The sequence below is a fragment of the Neurospora tetrasperma genome, assembly GCF_000213175.1.
Source record: "Neurospora tetrasperma FGSC 2508 unplaced genomic scaffold NEUTE1scaffold_6, whole genome shotgun sequence".
Classification (NCBI taxonomy): Eukaryota; Fungi; Ascomycota; class Sordariomycetes; order Sordariales; family Sordariaceae; genus Neurospora; species Neurospora tetrasperma.
Genome location: NW_009799104.1, coordinates 3366992 through 3394949, shown reverse-complemented (window position 1 = coordinate 3394949; position 27958 = coordinate 3366992). Strand labels below are relative to the sequence as shown.

The window sequence follows — 27958 nt, the reverse complement described above, 5'->3', positions numbered from 1 at the left end:
GGATTTCGAAAAGATCGACGACCTCCTCTATAGGAAGAACCGCCTTTAGGTCCCTACTAATTTACAATACAAAAATATTAATTCAAAGTATAATACTAAAGTCGTAGGCTATATAAGTATAAATAAAACTATAAAATTCATTATAAGGAATTTCTAATAGCCTAAAATAGAGGAAACCATTCGAGAATATATTCGCGGCTACTATAAATACTAATAAAATAAGCCCCCTTATTACTCCCCTTATAACTTTCTTTAACCTATAGAACTCTACTACACCCCTTAGAAGACTATTACAATAAATTTTATTATAAATTTACCCCTTTCTAACGGTTGCAATTCTATTTAAATTATAGTAAATCCCTTTACAAAAATAGCCTACTTTATCCCTCTTAAAATAGGAGAGAAGAAAATAGAAGACCTTATTAAAATTTTTACCTACTTTTATTAGCAATTGTATAGGGTACTATTAAATATTATTTCCGATTGCAATTCCTAATTTATAGCCTATTTCTAAAAGGATTTCTTAAAGCTCGTCGGTATTAAAAGCCGTATAAATATAATATTCCATCCCCAAATCGATAGCTAAATTAAGCGGCTCAATTAAATCCTCGAAATATATTTCTATACCTTCGTTAACTATAAAATAAATAATTAAAAAGATTTATTAACTACTACCGAATTCGTATATAATAATACTATTTTATTATTATCCGGTATTTCTCTATTCTACACTAATTACAATTATTACCCTATTTTATACAACCCCCCTAATAGCGCCCCTCGTAACCCTAAAAACCGCTTTTACACCCACTAAATAATCCAAATTTATAAATTCGCCTAGAAATATTTCGACTACGCCCGTTAAAAGATAAAGGAATAAGCGGATAAACGACGAACGGAGGCGCCGAATTATAAGGTAGGATAATTAATTATATTAAACAATAATTATATTAAAACTAAGCGCCCTTCCAAAAAGTTTAATAAGAAGCTTTATAGCCCCTTTAAAATTACCTAAGTAATATTCCCTACCGCTATCCGATTAGCCCTACCGAAAATATAGTAAATTTACGATTCCTTTTACGTCTTATTCCTAGAACCTTATTATATTAATAATTAAATAACCCCTAACCCTAATTAGGTCCTACGTACGGCAGCCCCAACTAAATTTAAAGACTACGAGGTAAAGAAAGTCGTAGATTTTATACTAGCCGAAAATAAAATACTTTATCGAATTAAGTAGGAAGGTTAAAAGACTTTAAATAATATTTAGAAACTATAAGAATATTTCTTTATTAATAGAACCCAGTAATAAATTATTTTATTCTATTAACGCTACCCAAATAAGCTTTAAAATTATTGCGTACCTACAACGCTAAAAACCCTATCCTTAATATTATAAACCGGTATTATTAACCTCGTCGGCTCGAAGCGAATTTTAAAGAAGAGGGAACTAATATTATACGGATATTCTAACCCTAACCCTAGGCCGGACCGACTAAGGCCTAAGAACTATATAGCTAGGACTAATTAATTAATTAGCGGTTCCTAGCCCGGTTAATTATAATAGAACTACAAAGCTTAAACTAACTTTATAGCCTTATAGGCGCCTAGATACCTTAAGCATCCCTCGGACGAATTAACCCTCTAGCAGTAACGTTTATCCGAATCCCTTTATTAAGACCTATCGTACCCAACTAATAGTATAACTATCGACTATACTAGCCTAGCGCTAGTCCGCCCTATAAAGGGAACCCCGGTATTACAAAATTACGGCCGGCCTAAGCCGGCCAATCCGAGTAACGAGAGGATATCGGGGATAGCGCTAATACTAAGAAATTGGAGGAAGCTATTTATAGGGTTCTATACGTAAGTACTAGGGTGCTCACAGCTAGATAAATACCTTGTAGCCTCGCGGCTGGATAAGGCCGTTAGATTTATGTACGTACTCAATAGGAGGAAGGAAGGCTTTAGTATAAGAAGGCTATTGAGCCCAGCCTAGTTAGAAAGGCTTGAAAGGATTAACAAGGCCTTCGAGACCAAAGTAGTTTATCAGCTGAATTGAACTACTGTTCCAAGCCTAGAATACTGCCCTTGTCACAGATAGTAAGGAATTTTCGAAGAGGGTTGGTTGAGTGCTAGAGACAAACTATCGTCACAAGCGGTTTTTGAAGCATGTCGTCATTCATTTACAGCTCTTCAGCGTAGCCGATTGGTTTATGTTTGTACTCTAATGCTATAATCATCCTTGGGTGTATTGTATCTCTTTGGTGTAAAGTGTCAGTCACTATTTATATTCTTTGCCTTAACCGTCTTCGAACTGCGAAGTAAATATAATTTAGACAAACCTCATTCGAAGAAAATTTTGCATCGAAAGGAAATAAAAAGAAAGTATATCAAAGCGAGTCAGGCACCCACAAAGCCCTGAATCACCCAAAAATCTCAGCAAAAAATGAATAAACACTGGACGAGCTGGGAATCGAACCCAGGACCTTTCGCATGCTCGGAAACATGCTAAGCGAACGCTCTACCAACTGAGCCACACGCCCGATTGATGCTTAATACAGCGTTCAATGGCAACTAAGACGTTGTATGAAGCGAACAAACGTGGAGGGACTTTAGGTTCGTTGCACGTTTGGAAAAGGAGGAGGAGTGGATGAAGCTTTATACGTCGCTTCTCTGTTTTGGTAAAATGATAATCGCTGACGACGGTAGAGTTCCCGTGCCGGGCGTTAAATAAGCGACTATATAGATAACTCGGCGCTGATGCTGGTGTGGTAGACCGGTACCCCTAGGTAAAGGGAGTGATAAAAGAGGGTTGCAGCAGGCACCTACTCGAGGTACGTAATGTAGGGCAGCTAGCGTACTAACGTACTGTCGTGAATAGGTGGCTATCCTGAGCACATCAGACTTTCCTATCATGCCTCTGGAGTTTTACTATTACCGTTGCTGGCCAGTTACACTCTTTGAAAGGCGGAAGGCGGAGAGCGGGAGTGTAGGCACCGCTCCACTGTCTTGGTACCCTTGTCTAATTAAACGGTTCTAGGTCCTGATCAAGCCGCTTGTCTGATCATTACATATCCTCTTTCAAGATTCGAGTATGTTGTTTCAGGCTTGGATCATATATTACCATTGTCTCTCGTCGCATTGTTACATTCACTCACAAATATATTCTCGGTATCCTCGTGGTGTGTGAATTCGTCATATAGGGGAACCCTATACCGTTGGACCGGGATGTGCCAGGCGGTTGGTCCCGCTCTGCGTCCAACTAAATCTTAACAAGGTACGGAAGATCTGTGTACCGTAACACGCCCAACCAACTTCAAGATAACGACAAGGTTCTTTCTGTTCTTACTGCGCAGCCTCTCTAAGTGTCACTCATCCAGTGAGGCCACTGTTAGTGCTCACGTAATGGCACAGCGGCGGCACTCGAAAGTCGAGAAGCCTATAAGGCCAGAATCTGTTGGACTTTATGTGACCAGAAGCAAGATAGTAAGGACATTGATGAGGACAGCCCTAGCCATGCCCAAAGATCAGCCGCATACCCGCCATCAACAGCTTGTGAAGTCGAGATCAAAGCGAAGCGAGCCAATATCAACTGAAAGACCCCAACGTATCAGCCAGTGTTGAGCAAATGGAAATGTAAAGCCAGAATAAACTATACAATACCACGGCCCTACATGAAGTTGTCATCGAGCTTGTCAAAAGGTAAAGGATGAGATGGAAGAAAGATGGGAAGAAGCTTGCTTGATTACCCAAGAGAGAAGACTAGAATACAGGTTGGGGGTTGACCTTCCTTATATGCTTGCCAGACGTGATTGTAACACCCTTGTCTACCCTGAGACACCTTTGTCTACCCTGAGTCCGTCTTGCCCACCCCTTTAGGAAGGCTCGATAATATTCGTAAGTTCATCGACATTCGACAGAGCTATCACATGCAATTGATGGCGTGCCTGGGCTACAGTGCGCACCTGCCCCTGAGTGGCGTTCCTCCCAACAGTACGGACGCTAACAATCGATGGTAATGACCTGCAGTTGACCACCTTATCCAAGGGTCTTTGTGCACTGTGGTATATGTTTCAATGAACCGTCAGCGCCATTGACCGTTAGTAAGTGACCGTGATGATAAGGCGGAAGCACAACGGCTGGGTTCGCTTTTTTGGACGACTTTGTCTTTCTGGGGGCCTCAGTCTGGTAAGCTGCTGCAAGACGCTGCACTATTGCGACCCCGCCACGTCACAATCATGAAGTTCAACTTTGGGGATGTAACTAAGCACCCCCACAAATACCACCAAGGACAGTGCTCGTCTATGCGGCCTCCGTAGTCCCCGGACAAGAACTAGTGATATGGATGGTTGACGAATGAGCAACATCACCACAGGTAGACAAGTCGGGCTCGACGGTCAAATGCAATGATATGGCGGGTTTGTGGTGATGCTCATGCTCATTCTTTGGGCTATCAGTAAGCGTATAGTGAGATTTGTTAGAGGATAAGAATGCTCGGAATGTCATGGAGGAAAGGACCAGTTGAGCCATGTATGCTACACTGGATACCCTGATTCTCACACCCAAGGACATCGACATTTCAAACACAAGGACAATGGCTACTACACCATATGACACCATCATTTTCGACCTTGGGGATGTGCTCTTCGACTGGGATGAGCCACAAGACGTTGCGTCCCTTGTCGCGTTGCCAAAAGGTGCCATGCGAAAAATGATGAACTCGACCACTTGGCATGACCTCGACCGTGGCCTCCTACCTGCGGAGGAAGCCTACAAGGTGAGCAGGTCCCTCGCTTTCAGGACCTCCGTACCTTAAGACAAACCAAAGTCGAACAGATCATGGGCGACGAGCTCCACATCGAGGCGTCACTGGTACGCCCAGCCATTGATGCAGCTGCCTGCTCGCTACGAGTTAACGAGCAATGGGCAGAACTGGTGGAAAAGCTTGCGGCAAAGCCTGGGTTGAAGGTATATGCCATGTCCAACTGCAACATCTCCAAGGAACATTTCGAGTACATCCGGACGCTGCCGTTTCCATGGGAAGCGTTCACTCGCGTCTTTACCTCCGCGGCCGCCGGTATGCGCAAACCGGATCTCTGTTTCTACCAGTACGTCATCAACGAGACTGGATGTGATCCTAGCCGTACCGTCTTCCTCGACGACCGCACCGAGAACATCGTCGCTGCTAGATCTTTGGGCATTCGGGGCGAGATCGTGACGGACAACGAGAGGACCAAGGAAGGAAGAATATATCGATTCCTCAAGAACGTGGTCTTGGGGGAGCCCATTGCACTTGCAGAAGCCTTCTTACACTCCCAGAGCGGAAAGCTAGATTCTGTCTACTCTGAGGAGGGGGTGGTTTTCAAGGACAACTTTGCCCAACTGCTGATATGGGGACTGACTGATATGGAAGACATCATCTACCTTTTGTGGCCAGATGGAACGCGCTGGAAGGGATCATCGCGATGCTCGTCTCCAATGACGATGCCTCCGTGGCCAGCTCAACCGACTCTGCTATCGTTCTTAACGACAAGACCAGAGAGGGCAAGAAGTCACGCCCGCTTCAGGATGGCCTGTGGAACTACTTCACCGAGAAGCCAGTCGGGACCACGGAGACATTCCCAGCTGATGTTGATACCACCTCGATCGCCTACCTGACCATTCCGCAAGAGCACCTGCACAGAGTTGCCGATCCCAAGCTGGTTCTGGATGCCATGATCTTCAACGTAAACGTCGATGGCATCATGCAGGTGTACTTTACAAATGACAGGCTACGCATCTACGCCATTGTCAGTGTGAACATGCTTCGGTTCTTCGTGAAGTATGGTGGTGATGATCTAGATCTGGACATAGATCCCCGCCTTGCTGCCACAGTGAACTTTGTTATCAACTGCCTTGTCAACAATGCAGTGGTAAATGGCACACGCCATTACACGACCACTGAAAGCTTCCTGTATTTCGTCAGCTTGTTCTTCGACGAGCTCAGGACAAAGGCCGAAAGGAATCCGACCAAAAACGCCAATACGCGTCAGACACTCCAACGACATATCTATCGTTTGCTGGTGCAGTCGTTGGGGAAGCCTGCTAACCCGTTGGCTTTGGCGATGCGGGTGCGCGCTTGTCAAGTATTCAATATCGGCAGAGACCTCCTAAAGTGGGAGATGGACGAACTGCTTGTCCTTCAAGAGGAAGATGGAGGATGGCCGGCGGGTCACTTCTGCAAAGCAGGAAAGACGGGTGCTGTTATTGCTAGTCAAACGACACCAATGGCTTGGCGACTTCTGAAGGACTACGAGCGTGAGGTCATCCCATAGATAGGCTGAATCGTTGACAAGGCGGAGTGATCCCTGAGCATCCAATTCCGTTGCGGCCACCTCTTTTTACATGCCACGTTCGGACTTGGAGGCGGTGGCGCGGTGCTAATTGAACACATCGGACTCCAGGAACTCAGCTTGACAGGCCTAAGCCGAGGGGGAGAAGGCAACCGCGGAAAGAAGACCTGCCGTGTCACCAACGCCAAGCCCTAGGCAAGAATATAAGCCATATCATGGGCGCTGGTTTTTGATCAGGCTTTCATCTTTTCCTTCTCCTTTCCTGTCCACACTCTTGACTGCGTCGGAAGCACGATTGCCTCCCTAACCAACCGTCGACTTTTTGCCAGTACAAGTGCAACCGGTATCATGAGCCGTACTCATTGGGACGATGGCCTGCACGCAGTGAACGGCACAGATGCGCCAGAAGCTGTTCTTCCTGGACAACAGGTACCCAAAGAGCCGGTCTCGACAAGATGGACAGCAACATATCCGCAATACAGCCCGCTGGTGCGACCGAATTCCCCAGAGAAGCAAGATCAGGAACAGAGTGGGCACTTCCTCCCACAATCAAACGCATCTTCGCCAGGCCTGAAAAGGAAGATCTGCGGCCTACGGAGGTCCACGTTTTTTTTGATAGTGGCGCTTCTGGCTGTGATTGTAGTGGCGGCCGTCGGAGGTGGTGTGGGTGGATCGATCGCGGTCAAGAAGGCGAAGAGGTAAGCCGGGATAATTGAGTCGCCATGTATTTTCTCCGGCTGTAGCTAACTGTCGAGAACCAGCTCCCCGCCCTCGAGCACCGCGTTCGACTGCGCAGCCGTCGCCCGCAGTGGCAGCACTATAACGCTGGGTTCGAAGGTCTGGAAGTTCGGCGTTAAGTGCAATCTGACGTTTGAGGGAAACGTGAACCTCGCCGCTTCAATTGCTTATTCGTTCGAGGAATGTCTCCATTCGTGTGCACAAACGAACTGGCTACTGAGGAACGAGACGTGCGTCGGGATATCTTTCTGCGGGGATTTCCAGTACTCTATGCAGACCCTCTATGGGAATTGTTTCTTGAAAAAATCCTTGGGGACCGGGAAGCTCTTGCCGGACACGAGACCAGAGTTTGCGACAGCGAGTGTAATACCCTGATTGAACGACTCGCCAACAATCGTAGGGATAGTGAGTTTGGAGTCGGCAGCGTCCTCGGCATGAGGTCAGGTATTGTACAAGGCGTCGAGGGCGGCCATCGGGAGATCAAGGTGGGCCGTATGTTGAGGGCGTTTTCTGGCGTGCAACTGGAATTGATTTAGGGATTAGTGAGCAACAAGATATCCAAATGCCGTATATTTTTGATCTTGAAAACGGGGCAGAGGAGGAGGAATCGACCAAAACGAGTGTATTTCTTGAGCTGCAAGAGACGCCTTGAAATTTGTCGAGTTGCTGATGCTTGGAAGTCATTGGGGAAAATGGAAGAGGGGAAACGACACGCGGGGTTCGGTGGAAACGTGCTACTGTACGTCCAGTTCGGCGACGGTCAGTGCGAGCATTTGTGCTACAGAAAATGGGGTTAAGATACTCCACAAAAATGGTTACCCCTGCACACTTCACCGCCACCGTGCACCACAGTACACGTTTTCTGTACAAGTACTTGGTGACATCAGATCGTGTGCAACAACAGAAATACCAGGATAACACGCAAGGAAGAGGACATGATTCCACAGAGGACACTCGTAAATCGTATCACCACGATCACGCTGGGAACGAAGAAGTCATTGGAATGACTTGCTACCGGGCTCTAGCTTCGATCTTACTCGTTACATCCTTGTGTCACAAGATACATAACTAAATCATCGAGGCCCAGAATATGATAGCTCTTCGCTGACTTTAAATCATCCTCGAAACTTTAGAGATGATGCAGTTGACTTCCTACCTACGCCTTGCCCATCCTTCCTCTTATCAGATTTACAGAATAGCCAAGGCCCCAAGAGCTACAGGGCCCACAAGGAGCGCGAAAACATAACCAGCTATCATGCGAAGGCTTTGGAAACAGAGAAGCCTGCACCGGCACGACCTGTGGGTAGATCAGCAGCAATTAGCTCCCGCGGACGTGAACTGAACAGTCCGATACTGCATTTACTCCATCGTAATAGTAACATTTGTAAATACGACAAGGTTTATCAGCCAATCCAGTTGGCCAGATGCTGCATACCTACCTATGGATCTAGTGCGCAAGCTTAAGACGCCCGCATAAGGTGTGGAGGCCTTCCCCGTAGCGGGTTGAGGATTTCTGTTACGAGCGAGTAGAAGCGGTATACCACAACGCCTGCTAGGCTTTGGAATGCGCAGTCGCGTAGGATGATACCTGCAACTCAAAATTCATGGTGTCAGCATTGGCAGGAACGAGGCACGGCAGGCCCGCAGGCGAAGATAAGGGAGGTCAAGTTGGATGAGACTGATGGCTGGAAACAACAAAGAACCACGACTAAGCAAAGAGTATGGAATGGTGACGTTTCTGGCTTCCTACACTGTAGACGTCAGGTTAAGAAGGTAACATTGGGCTTGGTTCCCTACCGTTACAGTCTCGCCTGCCCCTGCCTTCGCGGCTGTCACAGTGCCTCCAAACACCCCAGATTTTCACCAGTGGGCTATTTTCCCACACTTCTTCCGCCTCTCCCTCAACTCAATCATCATGATGTATGCTCGTACATTGATGCGCACTGTGGTTAATGTTATGTCAGCATCCGACGTTGCCCCGATTCATGACCCGCAAACGCGCGTTTACTACCCAAGAGCGTATATTGAAGGAGCTTCTCTCTGGATAAGGCGTGCTCGGTCGTTTCTAGACCATCTGAACTGCATGACAACCGCGACAGGCCCAGGGTTCCTGCAAAGAGGTATTCTAGGGCATCGAAACCAAGTCATGTTACAGTCCGCTCATCCGGTCCTGCAAGTTCGGCGAGCAGGTCTGCGTGCAGTAGACGGATAGTAGCTCTTGGGAAGACTTGACCGACTGACAAGTTGAGAATCGAGAAGAGCTAGCGAGAGCTGTTTACTTGTACTAGTAGGCATGTAACCTAGAGGTAGGTATCCCACGTCTTGGGAGGTCCCTATCCCAAACCTTGCAAGAAGTCACTAAAAAGTGTACGCTATGGCCCGGCCCGCCCCTCCCTCTAACCACCAACGGCGGCGGCGCTTGCACATAGATTAGTTGCTTATCTCATGATTGGCTATGAAGCCAACGTTTTACTGTATCTCTCGGAAAAAGCCGTACAGGGTGTCCTCAAACTGTTAAAAACTCAACCCATGTTATACGAGCAGAATCCGTCCGTAGAATCCGTGTACTCATGCTCCTTGGGGGCTCAACGCTACCAGATCCCAACGCGCAGCCAACATAAATACGCGACTCGAACCCCCTGGTAACAACATGTCCTGACGAATCCTGTATTCGCGCACCGTCATGAACTTCTCGAAACCACTCACCACCAACCTACATACTTCCAAATGCACACTTTATCAAGTGGAAGTCTCACTGTACCCAAACAGTAAAACAAACCACCATCTCGCTCGCTACCGCAGTATAACCGTTTGTGGCTGTAACGCTCTCCCCTTCCAGCGTCACTGTCCACCGGCTGCCATGTTGCATGGCAGGGTCGAGTATCATACGAGGATGGCGGATGGACAAGGGTTCCCGAGAATGGGTGTAAGATGATTGGCTGGACCCCAAAGGGTGACGTTGATTTAAAGACTTTTATGACGGTGCGAATGAAACGTACTGTGTACAGTCAATTCTGTAAATCGGCAATTTACCGTCGTGGCTGTCTTGGTTAATGTGATGGTCGGATCGTTATACCGCGGTTATCGTTATGTCACGTAGTGTCGAGGATGCCAGGGTTGGCTCAGGGCAGGTACTTGGGTGCTGAAAAGTGGTGGTCAAGGTACATCTAGGGGGTGAGTGGTGATGTTTTCGAAGTCTGCAAACTAAAGGGTATAACGATTACCATCCCTTCAACGGTGAAAATTTATCTTTTTAGCGTCATGTACGTTTGGGGATATCCGATTTGCCTATTGGCCTGCAGGATACAATCTGAGCTCACAGATACCTCGGAAGCTCTAGCCTTGGTAGTATCCAATAATGCTGTAAGCGGATTGCTTAGCTGACAGCCCATGTAACCAAGTTCCTTGGGTATTCTGTGGGGCGCGTTAAAAAGATAACTTTTCACCGTTAAAGGGATACTGGATAGAGACAAGGTTTTGATCGTGATGCTAATAATAGCCGATACCCCATTACGCTGCTGAAAGCTCCAAACGAATGGAATGGGGGCGGTGACATTTGATCGTTATGTCCAGATTATCGTTGTACCTCTCTGATCGTGAATTGCCGACTTGACTTTATCTGTTGAGCAGGCCAGGACGAGCGGGTTGCGACGGGGTATGCCCTTTTCTCTTTGCATAAATAGACAGAGGTCAGACCTTTCTCCACGGTCATGACTTGGTCTGCGGTATAGCAAGCTCCTTCTCACGTTCCAAGAGTCAAGACTCAAGAGACAACCCGCAAAAGCCAGCCCACCATGTCTACGACTCTTCACAACAAGCCAATTCCGGCTCTAGGACGTCTTTGGTCCATGTTCGGCACCGGATCATGGCACCCAAGCAATCCAACCCCCAAACTCAAGTCGGATGATGACGACGTAGATTCCCGTTCCCCGGAATCCCTTACCCAGAAGCCCCTTCTCCCCGCTGGAAGCCTCATGGGGAACGTATCCGCCATGATCCGCATCATCTGGACCTTCACCAAGAACGACCTCTTCACCTTCTCCCTCCAATGCGTCCTCTTCGGCGTCGCCCTCTCCTTCGCCAAAGATGCAAGAACGGCACCCGACCCCCCCACGCTCAAGCAAGCCCTCTCCCGGCTCCCGGGTAGCTGTCTATTCCAGTTCATGAGCCAACTCCTTGTCAACCTCGACAACCAGCGTGAGCCTGCCTCTGTCGTTGAGGACAGCATCAACAAGCCATGGCGGCCCATTCCCTCGGGCATGATCACGCCCGACCAAACCCGCCGCCTGCTCCTTTGCCTGGTTCCCCTATACTTGGCCCTCGGCTATGCCCTGGGCGTTTGGAACATTGCATTGCTTATCGTCATCGCCGTCTTCATCTACAACGACCTCGGAGGCTCCGGCGAGCTTCTGGTGCGGGACATCGTGCTGGGTATCTCGTACATTATCTATCAGATGGGGCCGCTGCGAATTGCGCTCGGGTCGGGAGAGTACCGTGCCGACATGGCGGGGGATCTCGTCAGCCCGAGGGGATACGCGTGGGCGGCCATGAGCGGCTTGCTCGTCGTCACGACCGTGCCCATTCAGGACATCAAGGACCAGGAGGGCGACCGGCAGCGGGCGAACCGCAAGACGATGCCGCTGATCATTGGCGACGCGGCGACGCGCTATTACCTGGCCGTGACCATCCCGTTTTGGGCGGTGGTGGGAACGCTGTTTTGGGGGACGCCGGTCTGGTATGCGGTGCCTCTTGTGGCGTATGGGTTGTATATTTCGTGGCGGCTGCTGGCCAAGAGGAATCTGGTGGATGATGAGGCGAGTTGGAGGAACTGGACTCGGTGGCAGCTGCTTGCGTATGCGTTGCCTGCTGTGAGCGCACTGACAGAGTAAGCGGGGACAGTCCACGAGCGATAACCGTGGAGACTATCTACTGGGGGAAAATGACCGGAGAGGGACTTTAATGTTACGGAAAGGACAAAAGATTGGATCATGACATGGATGGAATAAATGAATGGAATGACTAGGAGGAATGAAAGGGGATCAGGAACATAACGATTAAAGATGACGAAATGGCTAAGAAAAGACAAACAAAGAATTCATGAAACCGTTCGAAAACGTGATGGAAGATGCGCATGCATTCCCGTCCAACTTGTTCACCTCAAAAGATCCGAGTGATTGGGGGAGAAGGCTCACCCAGTGTGTACTCCACCCAACGAAAAATGAATGACGCCACCCAGCAGTACTTTCCCCTACGACTGTTCTGGTGCGCTCCGACGGTTGATAGAAGATGATCAATTCGAGTGTCTGCTACCCATTTTCTCAGCGTTCTTCACTTGAAGTGAATGAGATGCAATACTAACAGCACTCGGCGCAACTCCGCTAGCAATCTGATAGTGGGATAGCTGACCAAGTAGACTAGGAGCAAGTCGCATGTCCGCTTGAAAGGAAAGGGCAAGACTGGCAAGGAGGGATGATGCTGGAGAGAAGCCCAAAAGCTCTCATTTGAAGGAAGAAGTCTAGGGAATGTCATCAAGCCCCGTGGGCGGTCAAAGGGAAGATATATCCTACTTGTGGGTTTTCGCAAGTCATCGCCGTACTGGCAAGGCCATTGTCATAGCCCAAGGAGGCTAAATGTTGTATCATCGAGGCGATCAAGGCGCTTGGCTGTGATTGAAGACATTGCTTGTTGACCAGGAGAGGTTGAGAATATCGCCGACCCAGACATTTGCCAATCTTTGAGATTAATAAAATAAAAGCCGTGAATTGTCAGAGGAGTCCAACGACGATATGTATAAATGTTTAAAAAGTTTTCACCCGTTGGAGTTGATGAAAAAGAGACGATGCGCTCGTGCAGGGTGGTTGTGATTGGCGATGTGTTGTTGCCGGTTTGCGAGAGAAGCACCTGCCTGGAATCGACGCGGGGAAATGTCGACAGATTGTTGGGGTGGAATGGGAGCAGCAATGTTTCTCCTCTAACAGTGAAACCGCGTAACTCTGTGGAGTCTTGATGGTGACATAACTGTTACCATGCATGGCCCATGCTCTCTGTACACTCATTGGCCCCCCCAGCGTTGCTTTCCTTTTGTTCTTGCTTCTACAATAACGTTGACCTCTCCTCGATCTTCATGCAGGCCAACAACTTCAGTTACCATCAGCCAAAGCCACGATGGACTGATCACTGCCCACTCGTCGTTGCGTTCCAATTTCGTACACTACGCAGTACTCGGGAATGATCGACGACACAGTGGATTCGCTCACGAGTCGCGCCGACGCGCCAGCTCAACAACTCACTAGCCATGGCATGCTTTCGCAACGCCGGGGTGCCAAGAGGCCATGATAAAAGGCCAACCGCGGCACGTCGCTAGTCTCCCCACGACACGCTACAATACCTACAAGATGGCCGACACCATAAAGAAGAACATCGCGGTAGTCGTGGGCGGCTACTCGGGCGAGTATGACGTATCCATCAGCACGGGTAATGCCATCTACGCCAACGTCGACCGTGCCAGATACAACCTCTACAAGATTGTCATCCCCCGCAACCCCAAGGCCGGCTGGTACCACTTGACCGACGATGACAAACAAATCCCCGTGGACCGCAACGACTTCAGCGTCACCCTCTCAACCGGCGAAAAGATCCAGTTCGACCTAGCCTACATCAGCATTCACGGCAACCCAGGCGAGAACGGCGTGCTGCAGGGCTACTTCGACATGCTCGGCCTCCCCTACACAAGCTGCGGCTTCTACACCTCGGCTCTAACCGCCAACAAGGGCCACTGCAACCCCGTAGTCCGCAGCTTCGGCATCGTGGAGGTGGCCAAGTCCCGCCTGCTTCATCGCAACCAAATCAGCGCCCTCGACCCTGAAGCTCTGCTGTTCGATTTTGAGCTGCCCGTCTTCGTCAAGCCCGCGTCGGGAGGCAGCAGCGTGGCCACTACCAAAGTCAAGAGCCGCGAGCAGGTGGTCCAAGCAGTCGAAGACGCCATGCGCGAGGACGGCAACGGCCAAGTGTTGGTGGAGGAGTTCATCGAGGGCCGCGAGTTCAACTGTGGCGTGATTCGCGATGCGGAAGGCTGGCTGCACGTGTTCCCCATTACCGAAGTTATCCCCCACGGCGACAGCGAGTACTTTGACTACAATGCCAAGTACAATGGGTCGTCGAGCAAGGTGACGCCTGCCGAGGTGGAGACGCAGGTCAGCGACCGCATCAAGGATGTATCGACGATGCTGTACGATCTCCTAGACTGTCGTGGCGTAGTACGCTTCGATTACAGGTATAACCCCGAGCTGACGGCGTTGTACTTCCTTGAAGTCAACACGATACCTGGCCAGACGCCGGAGAGCATAGTACCGCAGCAGGCGCGCGCCGCCGGTATTAGCACTGCTGACCTCTATCATATGGTGATCGAGTGTGCCCTGGCAGCGGCCTCGCGATGAGCTACGGATGGAGGACTGTAGATAGATTGATATTGGGCACGCAGGCAGTAGAGGACAGTTCTTGTGCTAGCCTACATCTCCCGCTTGTCATATTCACTTGCTCTCTTCGGCCCTCTGTTCTTACTCGGTTACATACCATTTCTGGGTATTTCCTTCTAATTATGACACGCTACACGTACTTTATTTGAGGCACGCCCTACACACGCCCACTCACCCTACAAGCTATTTTCCCCCCATGTGGGTTGATAACAGCTGATATTTTCGCCTGATGTCCATTTCATAATTTCATAGTTCTCACCCATAAAAACTCGATCCCCAAGTGCAAAGAGTGTCCATTTCCTTCCTCGATAGGTACCCATCTAACCCCCCAAAGCTACCTTCATGGTCCTTCCTTCCTTCTCTCCCATAGTCCCATAGTCCCATTCGCGCGTCAACACCAATCGAATCAATCCAGTCCAATCAGTCCAGTCCAGCTGGCTCCAAACCAACCTACCCACAACCCCATTCGTCCTCCATTATCCATCACATACCCCCTTCCCCCTCTTTATGTCCCGTCTACTCCATGACTACGCTACCGCTGTCATGTTCCAAAGCATGCATAAGGTAGTTAGGCCCTCATGCTACAATGATGGTTAAAAAAATACTGTCTCCCTCCCCCACATATCTAATGTGGTGATTTGGGGGAAGGGACAGTAATTTTTTTTTACTATGAGTTTACTGTAACTTCCCCTCGCACTTTTCTTTGCCGTTTGCGCACCACCAGCAAAGATCCTTTTCCGGGTCTTTATCGTCGCCCAGCTGCTTCTTACACTTGCACCACCAGAGGTCGTAGTGGGGACAGCGTTTCATATAGCGGGTTTCGGTCATGGTGGAGGGTATGGATGGTACGGTAGTAGAGTGATTGGATGATTGAAAGGTGTCGATGGGATAATCGTCGGTGTTTTATCTTATTTTGGCTTCGTTTGGTTTGGAGTATGGTACGCTTGTGTTGTTCTTGTCTTGTTGGACTTAATGTGCGGAATGGTCTCAACAACTGAGTCAGAGTGCCCTGGTCTTGATCTGGTCGAAGTTAAAGTTGAAGTCCTGCTTCTGCTTCTGCGTGCTACGGATGAAAGTGTTCACGGTTGACCATTCCATAGCGTTGACCGAGCATTAAATAGGTATGTACCTACTCTTGACTCCTTGCGCAAGATGAGACTAGCTAACCGCCCGACAGTGAGTGTTGTTCACTTCGATCATCTGAGAAGATTTGCCATTGTTCGACTTAATACCTATCAGTTGGCGACCTTCAGCCATGAAACCTTCATCAGCATCCGTCTGCCCAACAATGATGCTTTTTTCGATCATCTGAGATGTCAATAAATTCATTGTCTTGACAACCAACCATCGTGTGACGGTGAGACCATCATCAGGACTGACAAAGCGCTTATCGGGAATCCATCCACCGCGCATCCTGTCACCCATCCGTTCTGTTTCGTGCCTAGTGTACCTCTAGTGTACATCCTGCTTGGGTCCAGAAGGTCCTGCTGCCCGGAGGTCCTAGATCTAGGGCCTCGTTGAAGCGCTCACCTACCTACCTAATAAACCGGTGACGAAAGATGGGAATGGAGGTATGGAAGCCAACTGATGTTTCAAACACTTGCTTGACCACTGGAGAACCAACATAACCATTACCATTACCACAGCACAGCGTCACGATCATCTTCAAGCAGCACGAGAGACGTCCAGGGCTCCTCGGGATCCTCAACCAACTCCGCGGTGACATGAAATGATAGACTGTTGGGACCGACGTGGCGTTTTCATACCAGCGCCAACGTCATGTATTCTGAACGCCACCAACTACCATAGGTAGTTTGGTTGTTGTCAGAGAGGATATCATCGATCAGTCTCAGTCTTGACATCGCTGTTGGTGATAAGAAATCGACCCTTGAGATAATCGGGCATGAGAAACAACGATACCATCGGCTAAATCTCGTCAAAGGGAGATATGGCGCCTAAGTACGATGTGGTTGATCACCCACCAGAGGTAGAAAGACAGCAGCAGAAAAAAGAAACACTGTATTGCATGTACCTCGCCTCCCACCAAGGGCTCAGCTTTTTAACCACGCAAAACACAGGAAGGATACCATCGTTAGGTACGTTTACTCCGAAGAAATACCACCAAACACCCTCCGCTGAATCACAACCCTCACCTCCTCCTTCGGCTTCGCCGGCCCCGGACCACCCACCATCTCCGGTACCGTCCATTCACCACCCCCAGCAGGAGTAATATCCCACAGCATCACCAGCGCCGCGCCAATAGCCATGAGCTCCTTCTCCGCAAACACCCTTCCTCTGCACATACTCGCCCCGGCGCCCCACGGCCTCAGCTTTCCATACTTGGCAACCAATTTACCTGACGCGGGATCCATCTCGAGGAAGCGATCGGGGACGAACTTGTCTGGGTCAGGGTACAAGGACGGGTCCCGCTGGGAGAAGGAGTGGGGGACGGAGAGGAAGGTGCCTGGATAGAGCTTATGGGCATGGTTACCGTCTTGGACGGTAATGGGGCGTTTGACGAAGCGAGTTGACACTGCGCCGAATGCCAAGCGGAGAGTCTCTAGGATGATAGACTTTAGGAGTTGGCACTCGCGGGACAGGCCGGGAGTGTCAATTGCCGTGATGTCTTTTTTGTTGTGACGAGAGTCGGAGAGCGTGATGAACGGAGCAACTTCCCGGCGGAGGGTGTTTACCAGTCCTGGTGTGGAGTAGATGTACAAGATGAGCCAGAAGAGAACGGGTTGGGTGTTGGTGTTGCTTGCGAAGAGGACGAGCAGCTCGGAGGCGGCACGTTCTTGGTAAGACCACTTGTTCCGTTCGAGGGCGGTGTTGCGCTCTAGGACAACGTCACTGACGTCTGACATGTCAGCGCCGTCGTCAACCTTCTCTCCTTGTTGGAACTGGGTGACGCGGCGAGAAAAGGCTTCAACGCCGGCGAGCAGCCGTTTCCGAGCTTCTATGCCCTCCTTCATGACCTTGAACGGAACCCATGTTGGCATGTTGATGAACAGTAACGGAACAACGTGGTCGAACTTCCAGATGTCTTCCAGGAGGTGCGGGTTGCGATCCAGCAGGTCGTGTCCAAAGATGGGAGGGATGGTGAAGCAAGCACCAAAGTCCATAATCAGGGCTGAGAGATTGGCCTCGACCGCTTCGCCTTGTTTGATAACTTTGGTTGCGGCGCGGAGTTCCCATCTCTTCATCTTCTCCTTTTCCTGGCTGAAACTGACGAATTCGGACACAATCTTGGGAAGATTACCCCTCTCAAAGGCTGCAGTGGCACCGGCATCGTTGTTGAAGACCCTTTCAATCGGGGAATGCCAGGGTTTGAACGTACTTTCGACCTTCTTTCTCAGGGTTGGTGTGTCGGGAAACCCAAAGAAACGGAGAAAGAGGCCATATCCATGCCACTCAATGCTGAGGGCGTGGTTCATTTGAGATGAGAACAGGCGATCGACGTCTTCATACCCAATGAGAGTCTGATTGGCTGATGAGATGCCGTAGAATGAGCCACCATATCGTCGGATTGCAGAGCTAGGTGATGCATGTTAGCTAATATGATCGATCACGAGAACAAAGTTGGCATACTAGATTCGATAGACGATGCCGTTGCGTGCTCCATCCAGCAAGTACATGACAAGCCCCATTTCAATGGGTCCCCAAGCTGGCAACTCCTTGCGCCTGGTGGACTCATGTCGGAAGAGGAGTCTGTACAGGATGAAGGCGATGGAAATGGCGAGTGTCGCCTTGGTCGCCGTGCTCAAGTCATGATAGACGGTAAGAGCATGCTGTTCGATACTGTTCTCCACGGTCATGATGCTGTCAGGATTCTTCGTAGGCTATGATCTTGATTGAAGGAGCCGAGAAGAAGTGCTGGTGAGCCACCCCCCGGCCCAGGTGTATCGGTCGTCGCCATCGTTGCGGAAGCATGCTATATTCTTCCTGAGGTTTTCGTGCACAATAACAACAAGCAAACCTGGTTACGATTGTTGTTGTAGCTTGTAGGTAGTTAGGTAGGCGTTGCTCTGGTCAAGCCACAGAAAAAGGCCAATCATGTCGAAAGTCAGAGACAAAGCGACACGAGATGAAAAGGACAATCACAACAGGTGTGGCTGGTGCGGTGGTTTGGGAACTGGTAAAGTCCCGCGCTTTGCCAGTCTTTTTCGGACCCGGACCCGGGATCTTGATACCGGAAGACGTTGGGAATCAACGGTAGCGGAGCCGGGCGCGATGCGAAAATAATGGAGATTGCCTCGTGTCGCACGACAGTGGTGTAGTGGTGTCGTGTCTAACAGTGATGAGTGACACTTGTACCCATTTCTGTTAGTGCTCAAGTGACTGTGTTACAAGACCGATTGGTCCCTGGCGATCATCAGGAACACCATGGTTTGATGTTCGGCCATTTCAGTCTGGTCTCAATCAATACGAAGACCGATGAATGGGGAAAGGCAGAGCAGTTAGATGGAGAGAGGAAAGAAGCGAAAGGGTGCTGGGAGGGGTTCGAGAGAACAACGGGAAAAGGAGGTTTATGCTGCCTATAAAATGACATCATCCATCTACCGAATCAGATTGTCTGTTCTCTGTCACGACTTCCAATCGAAGAAGGCGCGCCAAACATCTTCCATTATTGAACCTGCGCATTCCCGCTCAAATGTCACACTCGGGGAAATTCCTCTTCATTAAGGGCTGTCCGACTTTGATGACAAGTGGTGACCACGGCAAATATGCCTTCAGCACTCCAACGCGAAGGCACGATATGGGCAATTAAAGAAGGCTATGCGCAGTCAACAACACACCAAGAAGGGACCATCTTCTGTCGGATTCAAGGGATAAAGAATCCCATGTCTCGCCCTCTTGAGATGCGTTTTTACATACCTGGAGCCGAGGAAGCTACGCCATGATCGGCAACTGGGCTACAGGTCCAGCCCAGCCATTCGCGTATTCAGCCATGTTTCCGTGACTAACCATTCAGAATCCAGGCTTCGACCCCAAGCAAGAAACGAGTCAAAAATATCATCGGCAGATGCGAGATACCCTCCATCATGTACAATTACATCACCGGTTCCCAAGCTCAACCATAACACGAGATTGGAAAAGCCGGCAGACATGCATTCTCATGATAAACAGCATTGGTTCCTGAGATGCCCGGGACACACCTCTTCGAGATGAAGGACCCTTATAACTAGCCTTCACTCACCTGTTATACTCGGGAGTCTTCACAACAGTCTTCACATCGCATAAAAAAGTGAGGAAGTGAGAGCACCAGGTCCGCGAGTCGAAATAAATTATCAGCCATGGCTCCCCTACCACTCCCACGCATACCCGCCTCAACGGGTGAGAAACTCGAAGACTTTGTCTTCAAACGGGTCGTATACCCAGCTCTCCAAGGAATCGAAGCCATCCACCCAACCAGAACTTTCAGCCCCATCACCCGGCGGCAAGATGCCCCACCCACCGCCACAGTAACCTTCGTCCAAGTCGACAACGACAACGACAACGACCCCGATGACGCACAAACCCTCAGCGGCGGCGCCATTGCCGGCATCGTCATCGGCTCCATCGTCGGCTTGCTTCTTCTCATCTGGATCATCCGCAGCTGCTTCAACCTGGGTGCTCCACCGACACACGGCAAGCGCAACAGCAAGGCTTGGTACGATGGCGTGAGGGATGAGTACCCGCCCAGACACGTGGGCGGGGTGAGACACTCACGGTCGAGGTCGAGGCATTCGCATAGCCGTCATCGAGGTCATTCTAGGCATCGGAGCCATTCGAGGAGGTCGTCTTCGATGCGCGAGGTGCCGGTTGTGGTGGCCTACCCGACTCATGTGTATGATGATCGGAGGGGGAGGAGCAGTAGGAGGAGTCGGAGTCGCAGTGTTAGTGTTTCGAGGTATTAAGGGGAAGAATGGAAGTTATTCGGGAGTATGGGAATGAGAACTCGACCGGGATGAGAGAGCATTGCGCCATGCGTAACGGATTGACGAGGCAACGAATTGATGACTGATTGATACGAACATATTCTTTCCTTTCTACCATATAAAATCCGGACAGCAGAACATGTAATCAATAATGAACAGACACTCGAGAAAATACACACCGGAAAAGCGAGTTTAATGCAATGAACCTAGAGATCTCGGGTTGTTTTCTGTTGATAAGTTCGCGGGCCACGATGTCTGTTATCATACGGTGCGCTAAGTACTTGACGATATTTCATGCTACCTGTGTACAATTATGATTTAATTCCTGTTGTGATCTTTTGTAGAGGTGACAAAGCTGGTGTCTTGGATAGAAGCCGGAACAGTCCTTCAATAACATCAATAAAGCGACTTTTCACTTAGACATGCGACGTTAGCAGGCGGCAGTGCGCTATGTGGAAACACTAACAGCGTCACTGGTGCATGATGTACACCTTTGACGCCGGCTTATCGGCTTATCGGCCGTCAAGGTTGCGTTCAGCCAGGAACAAACCCCGCCCTTCCGGCACCTTTTGGCAGGAAGCTCCACTCCGTGAGTCACTAACGCGGCAGGCGGTGTAAAATTATAGCGTGCGAGGGCAAGCATGCCACTTTCACGGTTGCGATCGATGGCGTCCCGTCTCCTCCGCGACCGGTTCAGTTGTCACTTTGACATCCATCCACTGACTCTTTCCACTTTCCTCTGTGCCAATTCCACTCAGAGAATCCCCTCCGTCCTGTTTCTGTTTCTGCCTTTTTTTGCTTAGACGTTACAGTTCAGTTGTTCAGGATGGCTGCCCTCGACATCAGGCCGTCCCTGGAGGACGCGCGCAAGCTCTTCGACCAGACATGCCAAGCATCAGCGACCTCGACAGCATCCCCAAGGCCCACCCTTCTCCCTCTCTGCATCTCCCTGCCTGCCGACCTCTTGACGCCCTCGGCCATCTACCTCAAGCTCTCCGCAGGGTGCGTCTTCCTCCCAAACCTCTCTCTCCCTCGCCTCGCCGTGTGTCCCGTTCCGAATAGCTCAATTGACTCACTCGGCTAGAGCGACAGCTGAATACTCGTTCCTCCTCGAGAGCGCCACTGGCAGCACCGAGACTGTCGGCCGCTACAGCTTCATTGGCGCCAACCCCCGAAAGGTCCTCGAGACCGGCCCCGGCTACCAAGATGTCGGCGATCCCATGAAGGCCCTTGAGCAGGAGCTCAGCCAGGACAAGGTCCTCAGCATCCCCTCCCTCCGACTCCCCAAGCTGACCGGCGGCGCTGTCGGCTACATCTCGTACGACTGCATCAAGTACTTCGAGCCCAGGACGGTCAAGGGTCGCGAACTCAAGGACAACCTACACATCCCCGAGGCCCTCTTCATGCTCTACGATACCATGGTTGCCTTCGACCACTTCTCCTCCGCCTTCACCGTCGTCACCCATGTCCGACTTCCCGAGGACCCCTCCGGCGACTTCGAGGCGGCCTACAACGCGGCTTGCGACAGCATTCGCTCGACACTCGAAGTGATCAACCAGCCAGAGACGCCGCTCCCGCCCAAGGACTCCAGCACACCCGCCGCCGATCAGACATTTGCTTCCAACGTTGGACGCCACGGTTACGAGACCTTTGTGACGGAGCTCAAGAAGAACATTGTCAAGGGTGACATCATCCAGGCCGTCCCATCCCAGCGCTTCTCTCGCAGCACCAGCCTGCACCCCTTCAACATTTACCGGACCCTGCGCACGCTCAACCCCTCGCCGTACCTCTTCTTCCTCTCGTGCTCCGACTTCCACATTGTTGGCGCCTCGCCCGAATGCTTGATGAAGACCGACGGATATGCCGACCTTCCTGCCGATACCCGTTTTGGCTATAGCGCTGCTGAGGCCCGCTCTCGTCCCAGGATCGTCAACCACGCCATTGCCGGTACCATCAAGCGTGGCCTCAACTCGGAGGAGGACGATGAGCTTGCGGCCGTGCTGCTGGCCTCAACCAAGGACCGCGCCGAGCACGTCATGTTGGTCGATCTGGCCCGCAACGATGTCAACCGTGTCTGCCACCCGTCTACCGTCAAGGTCGACCGCCTCATGCGCATCGACCGTTTCTCGCACGTCCAACATATCACCTCGGAGGTCTCCGGTCTGCTGCGCCCCGAGTGCACCCGTTGGGACGCTTTGCGCTCCATCTTCCCCGCCGGTACCGTGTCGGGCGCTCCCAAGATTCGTGCCATGGAGCTGATTTACGACTTGGAGAAGGAGAAGCGCGGCATCTACGCTGGTGCTGCCGGTTGGTTCGCCTATGATGTCATTCGCGTCGAAGGTGGCGAGGGTGATGCCCCTATTACCACTTTCTTGAGCGAGGGACAGATGGATACCTGCATTGCTATCCGTACCATGTTGGTCAAGAATAAGGTTGCCTACCTACAGGCGGGTGGTGGTATTGTGTTTGACAGTGAGAAGACGGAGGAGTGGATGGAGACCATGAACAAGTTGGCCGCCAACTTGCGCTGTATCGAACTGGCCGAGAAGTACTACGGCGAGAGTACGGGATCAAAGTCGGTGCAGGAAATTATTGAGGAGGAGAGGAAGAAGGGCGACGAGCAGTACAAGCTGCAGACTATGAGCGCTGGGGCGTAAGTGTGTAGTGTATTTGTGCGTGTTGAAGGCTGAGTCAAAACAGGATACCAGGTGAATCAATGTTTGAGCTGCAGGCTGAAGCCTTCCCATGATGTGGTCTGGGTGAAACTCGGTGTCCTTGTCTGTCAAGTCCACTGTTCCGTCTTACGTCCCACCCTGTCGGCGATAACTGTCCCTTGAGCATCAAGACACCCTTCCCTTCTCGGCCGCCGCCGATTTTTTTCTCCGGCCCTTATTTCCCCGACTGGCTAAAGCGGACCGGCCAACGGCCTCCCCATGCTAACACTCCGCTTTCCGGGGTATCTCTTTAAGCGTGAAACGCGCCATTTTTTTCCCGACAAGGGTTTGTGACCAATGATATTTCTTGAAGACCGAAATGTGACCCTTTGGTGACTTCAAGCTACCCTTCTAGTATCTAAGCTATGCGCTATAACTCTCCTAACAGAACCTCAAGCTGTTAAGACTTCAGAGGCTCACTCGTTTTTGTGGGCCGGGAAAAAAATGGCGCGTTTCACGCTTAAAGAGATACACTGTAAGCGCCCGTTTTCCCGCCGCACCGGGACCAAGCCGCTTTCAAAAGATAGTTAACGAGGCCGAGATATCGGAGACCTATAACCCTCCTATTCAGCGGCGGGTATTGCATCGATTAACGTATAGTAGAAGATCTCTTTGTTTTTTTAATTAACCCAAAAAAAAAGGTGTAAGGCGTTTGGAACGGTGACACTTTTTCGGGTACTACAGGGGCAATCAACGCAACTAGTGGTGCCACCTTTTTTTGTCAGGGCGAGCTTGTCACACGTGAGACCACATCACAGCCTGACATGGTGTACTGGCTCGGTGCCGCGACCGGGAATAGTGGGTCCCGGGTTTGAACGCGCCTTGGGTTGGCCACTCATTCGCGCCCATGATTCTATTCCGTTGTCAAACTCCATCTTCCATTCTCTGAACAACATGCAGCTACTGCATAGTAGTATCCAAACCAAAACATCTCCCCCTTTCTTTCACAACGTGGCAAGCCATTTGCCGCTCCATCCTCCATCGTCGAACACCCACCTAACCACGTCTTCACCCTGCCGTCCGGGGTCGCCATCATGGTCCGCACTCGAGCTCAGAGAGGTCAGCCCTTGACAGGAAACCGACCCCAGGGCATCCGCAAAAGCGCACCTCAAAAGCGCCGTCGCCTCCGAGACCCAGACCCAACAGACACGCCACAAGATCAAGCTGGATCAGATCAACTCAAAGTTCCGTCATCTCCAACGGGTGGGCCTCGAAAACGAAAGGTATGACAAGCCTGTCCTTCTTGTCATCTGTTAGCTAATTAGACTACAGGATCGACAAATATCCGTTGAGCGCAAAGACCAGAAGCCGTTACCTGCCATTGCAGATCCACCCAAGCACACTTCAGACGAACAATCTCGGAAACGCAGACGAACATCTCTTGACCAACAAGACCCTTCTCACCATTCTCTCCGTTCCGCACGCAACTCTCCGCCCCTCTCCAGGCCTCTCGAGCCCCCAGCTGTGCCAGATTTGCCAGTATCGCCGGCTCCCGTACCGGTTCCGGAAGAAGCCGCAAGTGGTGATACCGACGAGAGGCAATACATCATCGATTACTGGAGGAGAGAAGGCTCTTGGCCCAGGAAATATTTCGAACAGGACGACTACACCAGGAAAGATTTCGATAAGCTAATGGATTCAACTACAAGGGTTCAAAGCCTTCTATTCCCATGTTACGATCCAGTCGCAAGGCTTCGTTTCGCGGAGAAGGATGCCCCGGCATCTCTCAGCCGCAAACGATCTGGATCCAACAGTTCTACGCCAACTTCGATGCCGCCACCTTCCATGCCGTCACCTTCTACAACGATGGCGTCCAGCGATTGGAGACCAAGAGAAGAGAAGAGCGCCCCGTACCGGAGTGTCCAATACCAGTCCGTACTCGAGACCAAAGGTTCATACATGAAGACGTCACCGTTAGGTATCACGGATGAGAGTAGGAACCTTTGCAGGACCCTCCTCGACACTGAACAACCGGCTCCTAAAAATACACTCTTCGACGACGACATCTTTGAGAGTGTCTGCGAGAGTCTTGCGAACAAGAACGAGGCGACGGTTTTTCTAGATATTCTTCGGCTGATCGTTCCTTCGGCGGTGCATTACGCTCTTCGTGCCAAACACCTCGAACACCTCAATTACCTTACCGAAAGTGTGAATGAGGGCTGGAACAGATGTTTCCCCTTGACCGGCATTCGTCCTCAGCCCGATTACTCTGTTGGTTTCCAACGAGACGCCTTCACTCAGGACCAGATCGATAAACTCATGCCCTTTACTGGTGACATGGGATACCGGTCCCTTTTCAAGGCCACGTACCACATGTACTTTCCGTTCCTAACCTGTGAGATGAAGTGCGGCGCTGCGGCACTCGATATCGCAGACCGCCAGAATGCCCACAGTATGACACTTGCGGTGCGGGCCATCGTCGAGCTCTTTCGTATTGTAAAGCGCGAAGATGAAGTTAACCGGCAAATCCTTGCCTTCTCCGTCTCGCACGACCACCAATCTGTACGGATCTATGGCCATTACCCGGTCATAACAGACAAAGACACCAAATACTATCGACACCCAATCCACAAGTTCTACTTTACTGCGTTGGACGGCAAGGAGAAGTGGACAGCGTACCGATTCATCAAGAACATCTACGATATATGGGTGCCCGATCATTTCAAGAGGATTTGCTCTGCCATTGACCAGTTGCTGGTGCCAGATTCCGGAAATTCATCGCCTTCTGAGGCAACTGGACTTTCGCAGAATTTGGGAAATCTGATGCAGTCAGAGCAGCCCATGGCCACTTCATCGCAGAACTTGGGAAATCTGATGCAGTCAGAGCAGCCCATGGCCACTTCATCGCAGAACTTGGGAAATCCGATGCAGTCAGAGCAGCCCATAGCCACTCCACCGCATAACTTGAGAAATTTGGTGCAATCGGAACAGCCTACAGCCCCTCCATCGCAGGACGTGGGGAATCCGGTGCAGTCGGAGCAACCTACAGCGCCTCCATCGCAGGACGTGGGAAATACGCTGCAGTCGGAGCAACCTACGGCTACTCCAGACACTTCACGTACAGGACCGAAGGCGGCAAAGAGGAGGAAGGGTCAAGTCAAGACGTGAATACGTAGCATTGTTTTGGATATCACACAAGCCTTCGTGACGTGATGGTCAGTTGGTGCGTGCCCCCCCAATTATTCTCCTTCCCTTGAGTCACTGAAGTCGCCCGTCTCTTCAAGTTCCATCTCGAATTTAAATTCCCGAATGATTAGATGCTGGGAAGCTGCTGCTCTCCGGGCAGTTCAATTGCCACTGTCATTAGACATGAAAGCCATCATAGAGCCGTAGACGACAGCCCGAGAACGCTTCGTTCTTTGTAGCACCTACTTTTCAACATACATGCCTGACCTTTCGTTGTTGCCCGAGTCTAAGTAACTGAAGCAGGCCACTTCATTCTCCTAGAAGGCCCCGCCCGTCCAAGATAAATTACATACACGCAGGTAGGTACTGTAGTAACGTAGACTGCGGCCGGGTCAGACTAACGAAAACCACGATATCTTTTTTTTTCTTTCTTTTTTTCTTTTTTTCTTTTTTTTTTTTTTTCCAGGGGTCAGCGAGGGACGAGTTTAATGCCTAAACAGTCCTTAGAACGCACCGACGCACGTCATGATCTCATTTTCTCATTTTTCGAGCAAAAAGTTTACTGCCAGACGAAAAGGCATTATTACCCATTGACAATCCCCCCTCCCACTCAGACAAATCAGGAACACCCATCCATCGATTCCTGGCCACCGACCACCGACCACCAACCAGCAACTAGCAAGTATTATCCACCCACCCCCTTTGCGATCAATATCGGAGGGTCGACATCGCATACACTTTTACGTCCACTGACTATATGTGACCGAATGAATGAAATCGAAGCTACAGTACAGTAATTTACCTAATTAGTCCTTGGAATTGTGAAATTCTGTTGTTTTTGTCTGCCTTCGCTACTAGCAGATGCGATGCCGTTATCGCTGATGTACTGCAACTTTTCCGGCCAAACAGAGATCCTGCGATAGCAGCCCCGTGGTTAGTCTGTTTCCAGGCGCCCTGGTCCTAAGGTACCTTGACGGGTTATTGAGTGAATGGATTTTTAGGGAGATTCAGAGATAACTAGTTGGATATAATAGCAGGTGAACGATGTGTCTTTTTTTTACGTGCCATGTTTTAAGGTTAAACCCTTCTCCGTATACAGTCCAGTACTGGTTTGTTTGTTAGTTCGAGACCTCTTGTCAATATTCCTATACGTTCTTATGGCTAACTAATGTATAATCTTACTTTGGATACGCTATTTCTGATATTCAAAATGTTGGATTAAATCCAGCTAATGCCTTTCAATTCATTAGTATAGAGTTTAGGACTATTCGAAATAGATTTCGTCTAGTGCACTATGTATATTGTACTACCAGGAGTGTCTGGTGTACAAAGCTAATAAATAAACTAGTATCGGACTGTATACAGGATGTCCGAAGAAAGAAAATCTTCACCCCTCCGCCTGAGATGCCCTCTTTTTTTGCTTGCTCTGCAACCAACCGGCGAGATTCACCCAATATGCGGAACATACTTGGACCATGACGGCACTAAATATGCCGAGTCAGAGTCGGACAAGTGAACAAGGTTGATAAAGGAAGCAACCACGAGATAACCCCGTGCCAGGAAATACAGGGGTATAAAACAGAGCGTGATGATGTCAAAGATGAACCACAGTAGAAGAGCTAGAAGTATCGCTAGTATGACAGCCGCGAAAA

At 50.2% G+C, this 27958-nt stretch overlaps 8 protein-coding genes across 8 annotated transcripts; 7 read left to right on the top strand and 1 right to left on the bottom strand.

The window, feature by feature from the left end:
* Window positions 1-2917: 2917 nt before the first annotated feature.
* Window positions 2918-3368, top strand: NEUTE1DRAFT_50284 (uncharacterized protein; the record flags this gene model as incomplete). Its single annotated transcript, XM_009855612.1, has 2 exons — window positions 2918-3023; window positions 3325-3368. 2 exons carry the CDS (start codon window positions 2918-2920, stop codon window positions 3366-3368), a joined length of 150 nt encoding a protein of 49 aa, XP_009853914.1.
* A 1229-nt stretch (window positions 3369-4597) lies between these two features.
* Window positions 4598-8380, top strand: NEUTE1DRAFT_104222 (uncharacterized protein; the record flags this gene model as incomplete). The annotated part of the gene is made up of 6 exons (XM_009856413.1): window positions 4598-4780; window positions 4840-5474; window positions 5504-6305; window positions 6573-7033; window positions 7097-7303; window positions 8350-8380. 6 exons carry the CDS (start codon window positions 4598-4600, stop codon window positions 8378-8380), a joined length of 2319 nt encoding a protein of 772 aa, XP_009854715.1.
* A 2336-nt stretch (window positions 8381-10716) lies between these two features.
* Window positions 10717-12185, top strand: NEUTE1DRAFT_118321 (uncharacterized protein; the record flags this gene model as incomplete). The annotated part of the gene is made up of 1 exon (XM_009856412.1): window positions 10717-12185. The coding sequence occupies one exon, from the start codon at window positions 10868-10870 to the stop codon at window positions 11960-11962; it is 1095 nt and encodes a 364-aa protein (XP_009854714.1).
* Window positions 12186-13468: 1283 nt separating this feature from the next.
* NEUTE1DRAFT_149024 (uncharacterized protein) lies at window positions 13469-14569 on the top strand (the record flags this gene model as incomplete). The annotated part of the gene is made up of 1 exon (XM_009856411.1): window positions 13469-14569. The coding sequence occupies one exon, from the start codon at window positions 13469-13471 to the stop codon at window positions 14507-14509; it is 1041 nt and encodes a 346-aa protein (XP_009854713.1).
* Window positions 14570-16650: 2081 nt separating this feature from the next.
* Window positions 16651-18084, bottom strand: NEUTE1DRAFT_49031 (uncharacterized protein; the record flags this gene model as incomplete). Its single annotated transcript, XM_009855540.1, has 1 exon — window positions 16651-18084. A coding segment is annotated over one exon (1434 nt), but the record flags the coding sequence as incomplete, so codon positions are not given.
* Window positions 18085-19753: 1669 nt separating this feature from the next.
* On the top strand, window positions 19754-20634 carry NEUTE1DRAFT_149022 (uncharacterized protein; the record flags this gene model as incomplete). The annotated part of the gene is made up of 1 exon (XM_009856410.1): window positions 19754-20634. The coding sequence occupies one exon, from the start codon at window positions 19843-19845 to the stop codon at window positions 20443-20445; it is 603 nt and encodes a 200-aa protein (XP_009854712.1).
* A 585-nt stretch (window positions 20635-21219) lies between these two features.
* Window positions 21220-23200, top strand: NEUTE1DRAFT_118320 (uncharacterized protein; the record flags this gene model as incomplete). The annotated part of the gene is made up of 2 exons (XM_009856409.1): window positions 21220-21468; window positions 21551-23200. 2 exons carry the CDS (start codon window positions 21293-21295, stop codon window positions 23121-23123), a joined length of 1749 nt encoding a protein of 582 aa, XP_009854711.1.
* Window positions 23201-24214: 1014 nt separating this feature from the next.
* NEUTE1DRAFT_124960 (uncharacterized protein) lies at window positions 24215-26474 on the top strand (the record flags this gene model as incomplete). Its single annotated transcript, XM_009856408.1, has 2 exons — window positions 24215-24403; window positions 24453-26474. 2 exons carry the CDS (start codon window positions 24215-24217, stop codon window positions 26286-26288), a joined length of 2025 nt encoding a protein of 674 aa, XP_009854710.1.
* Between the last annotated feature and the right edge of the window lie 1484 nt (window positions 26475-27958).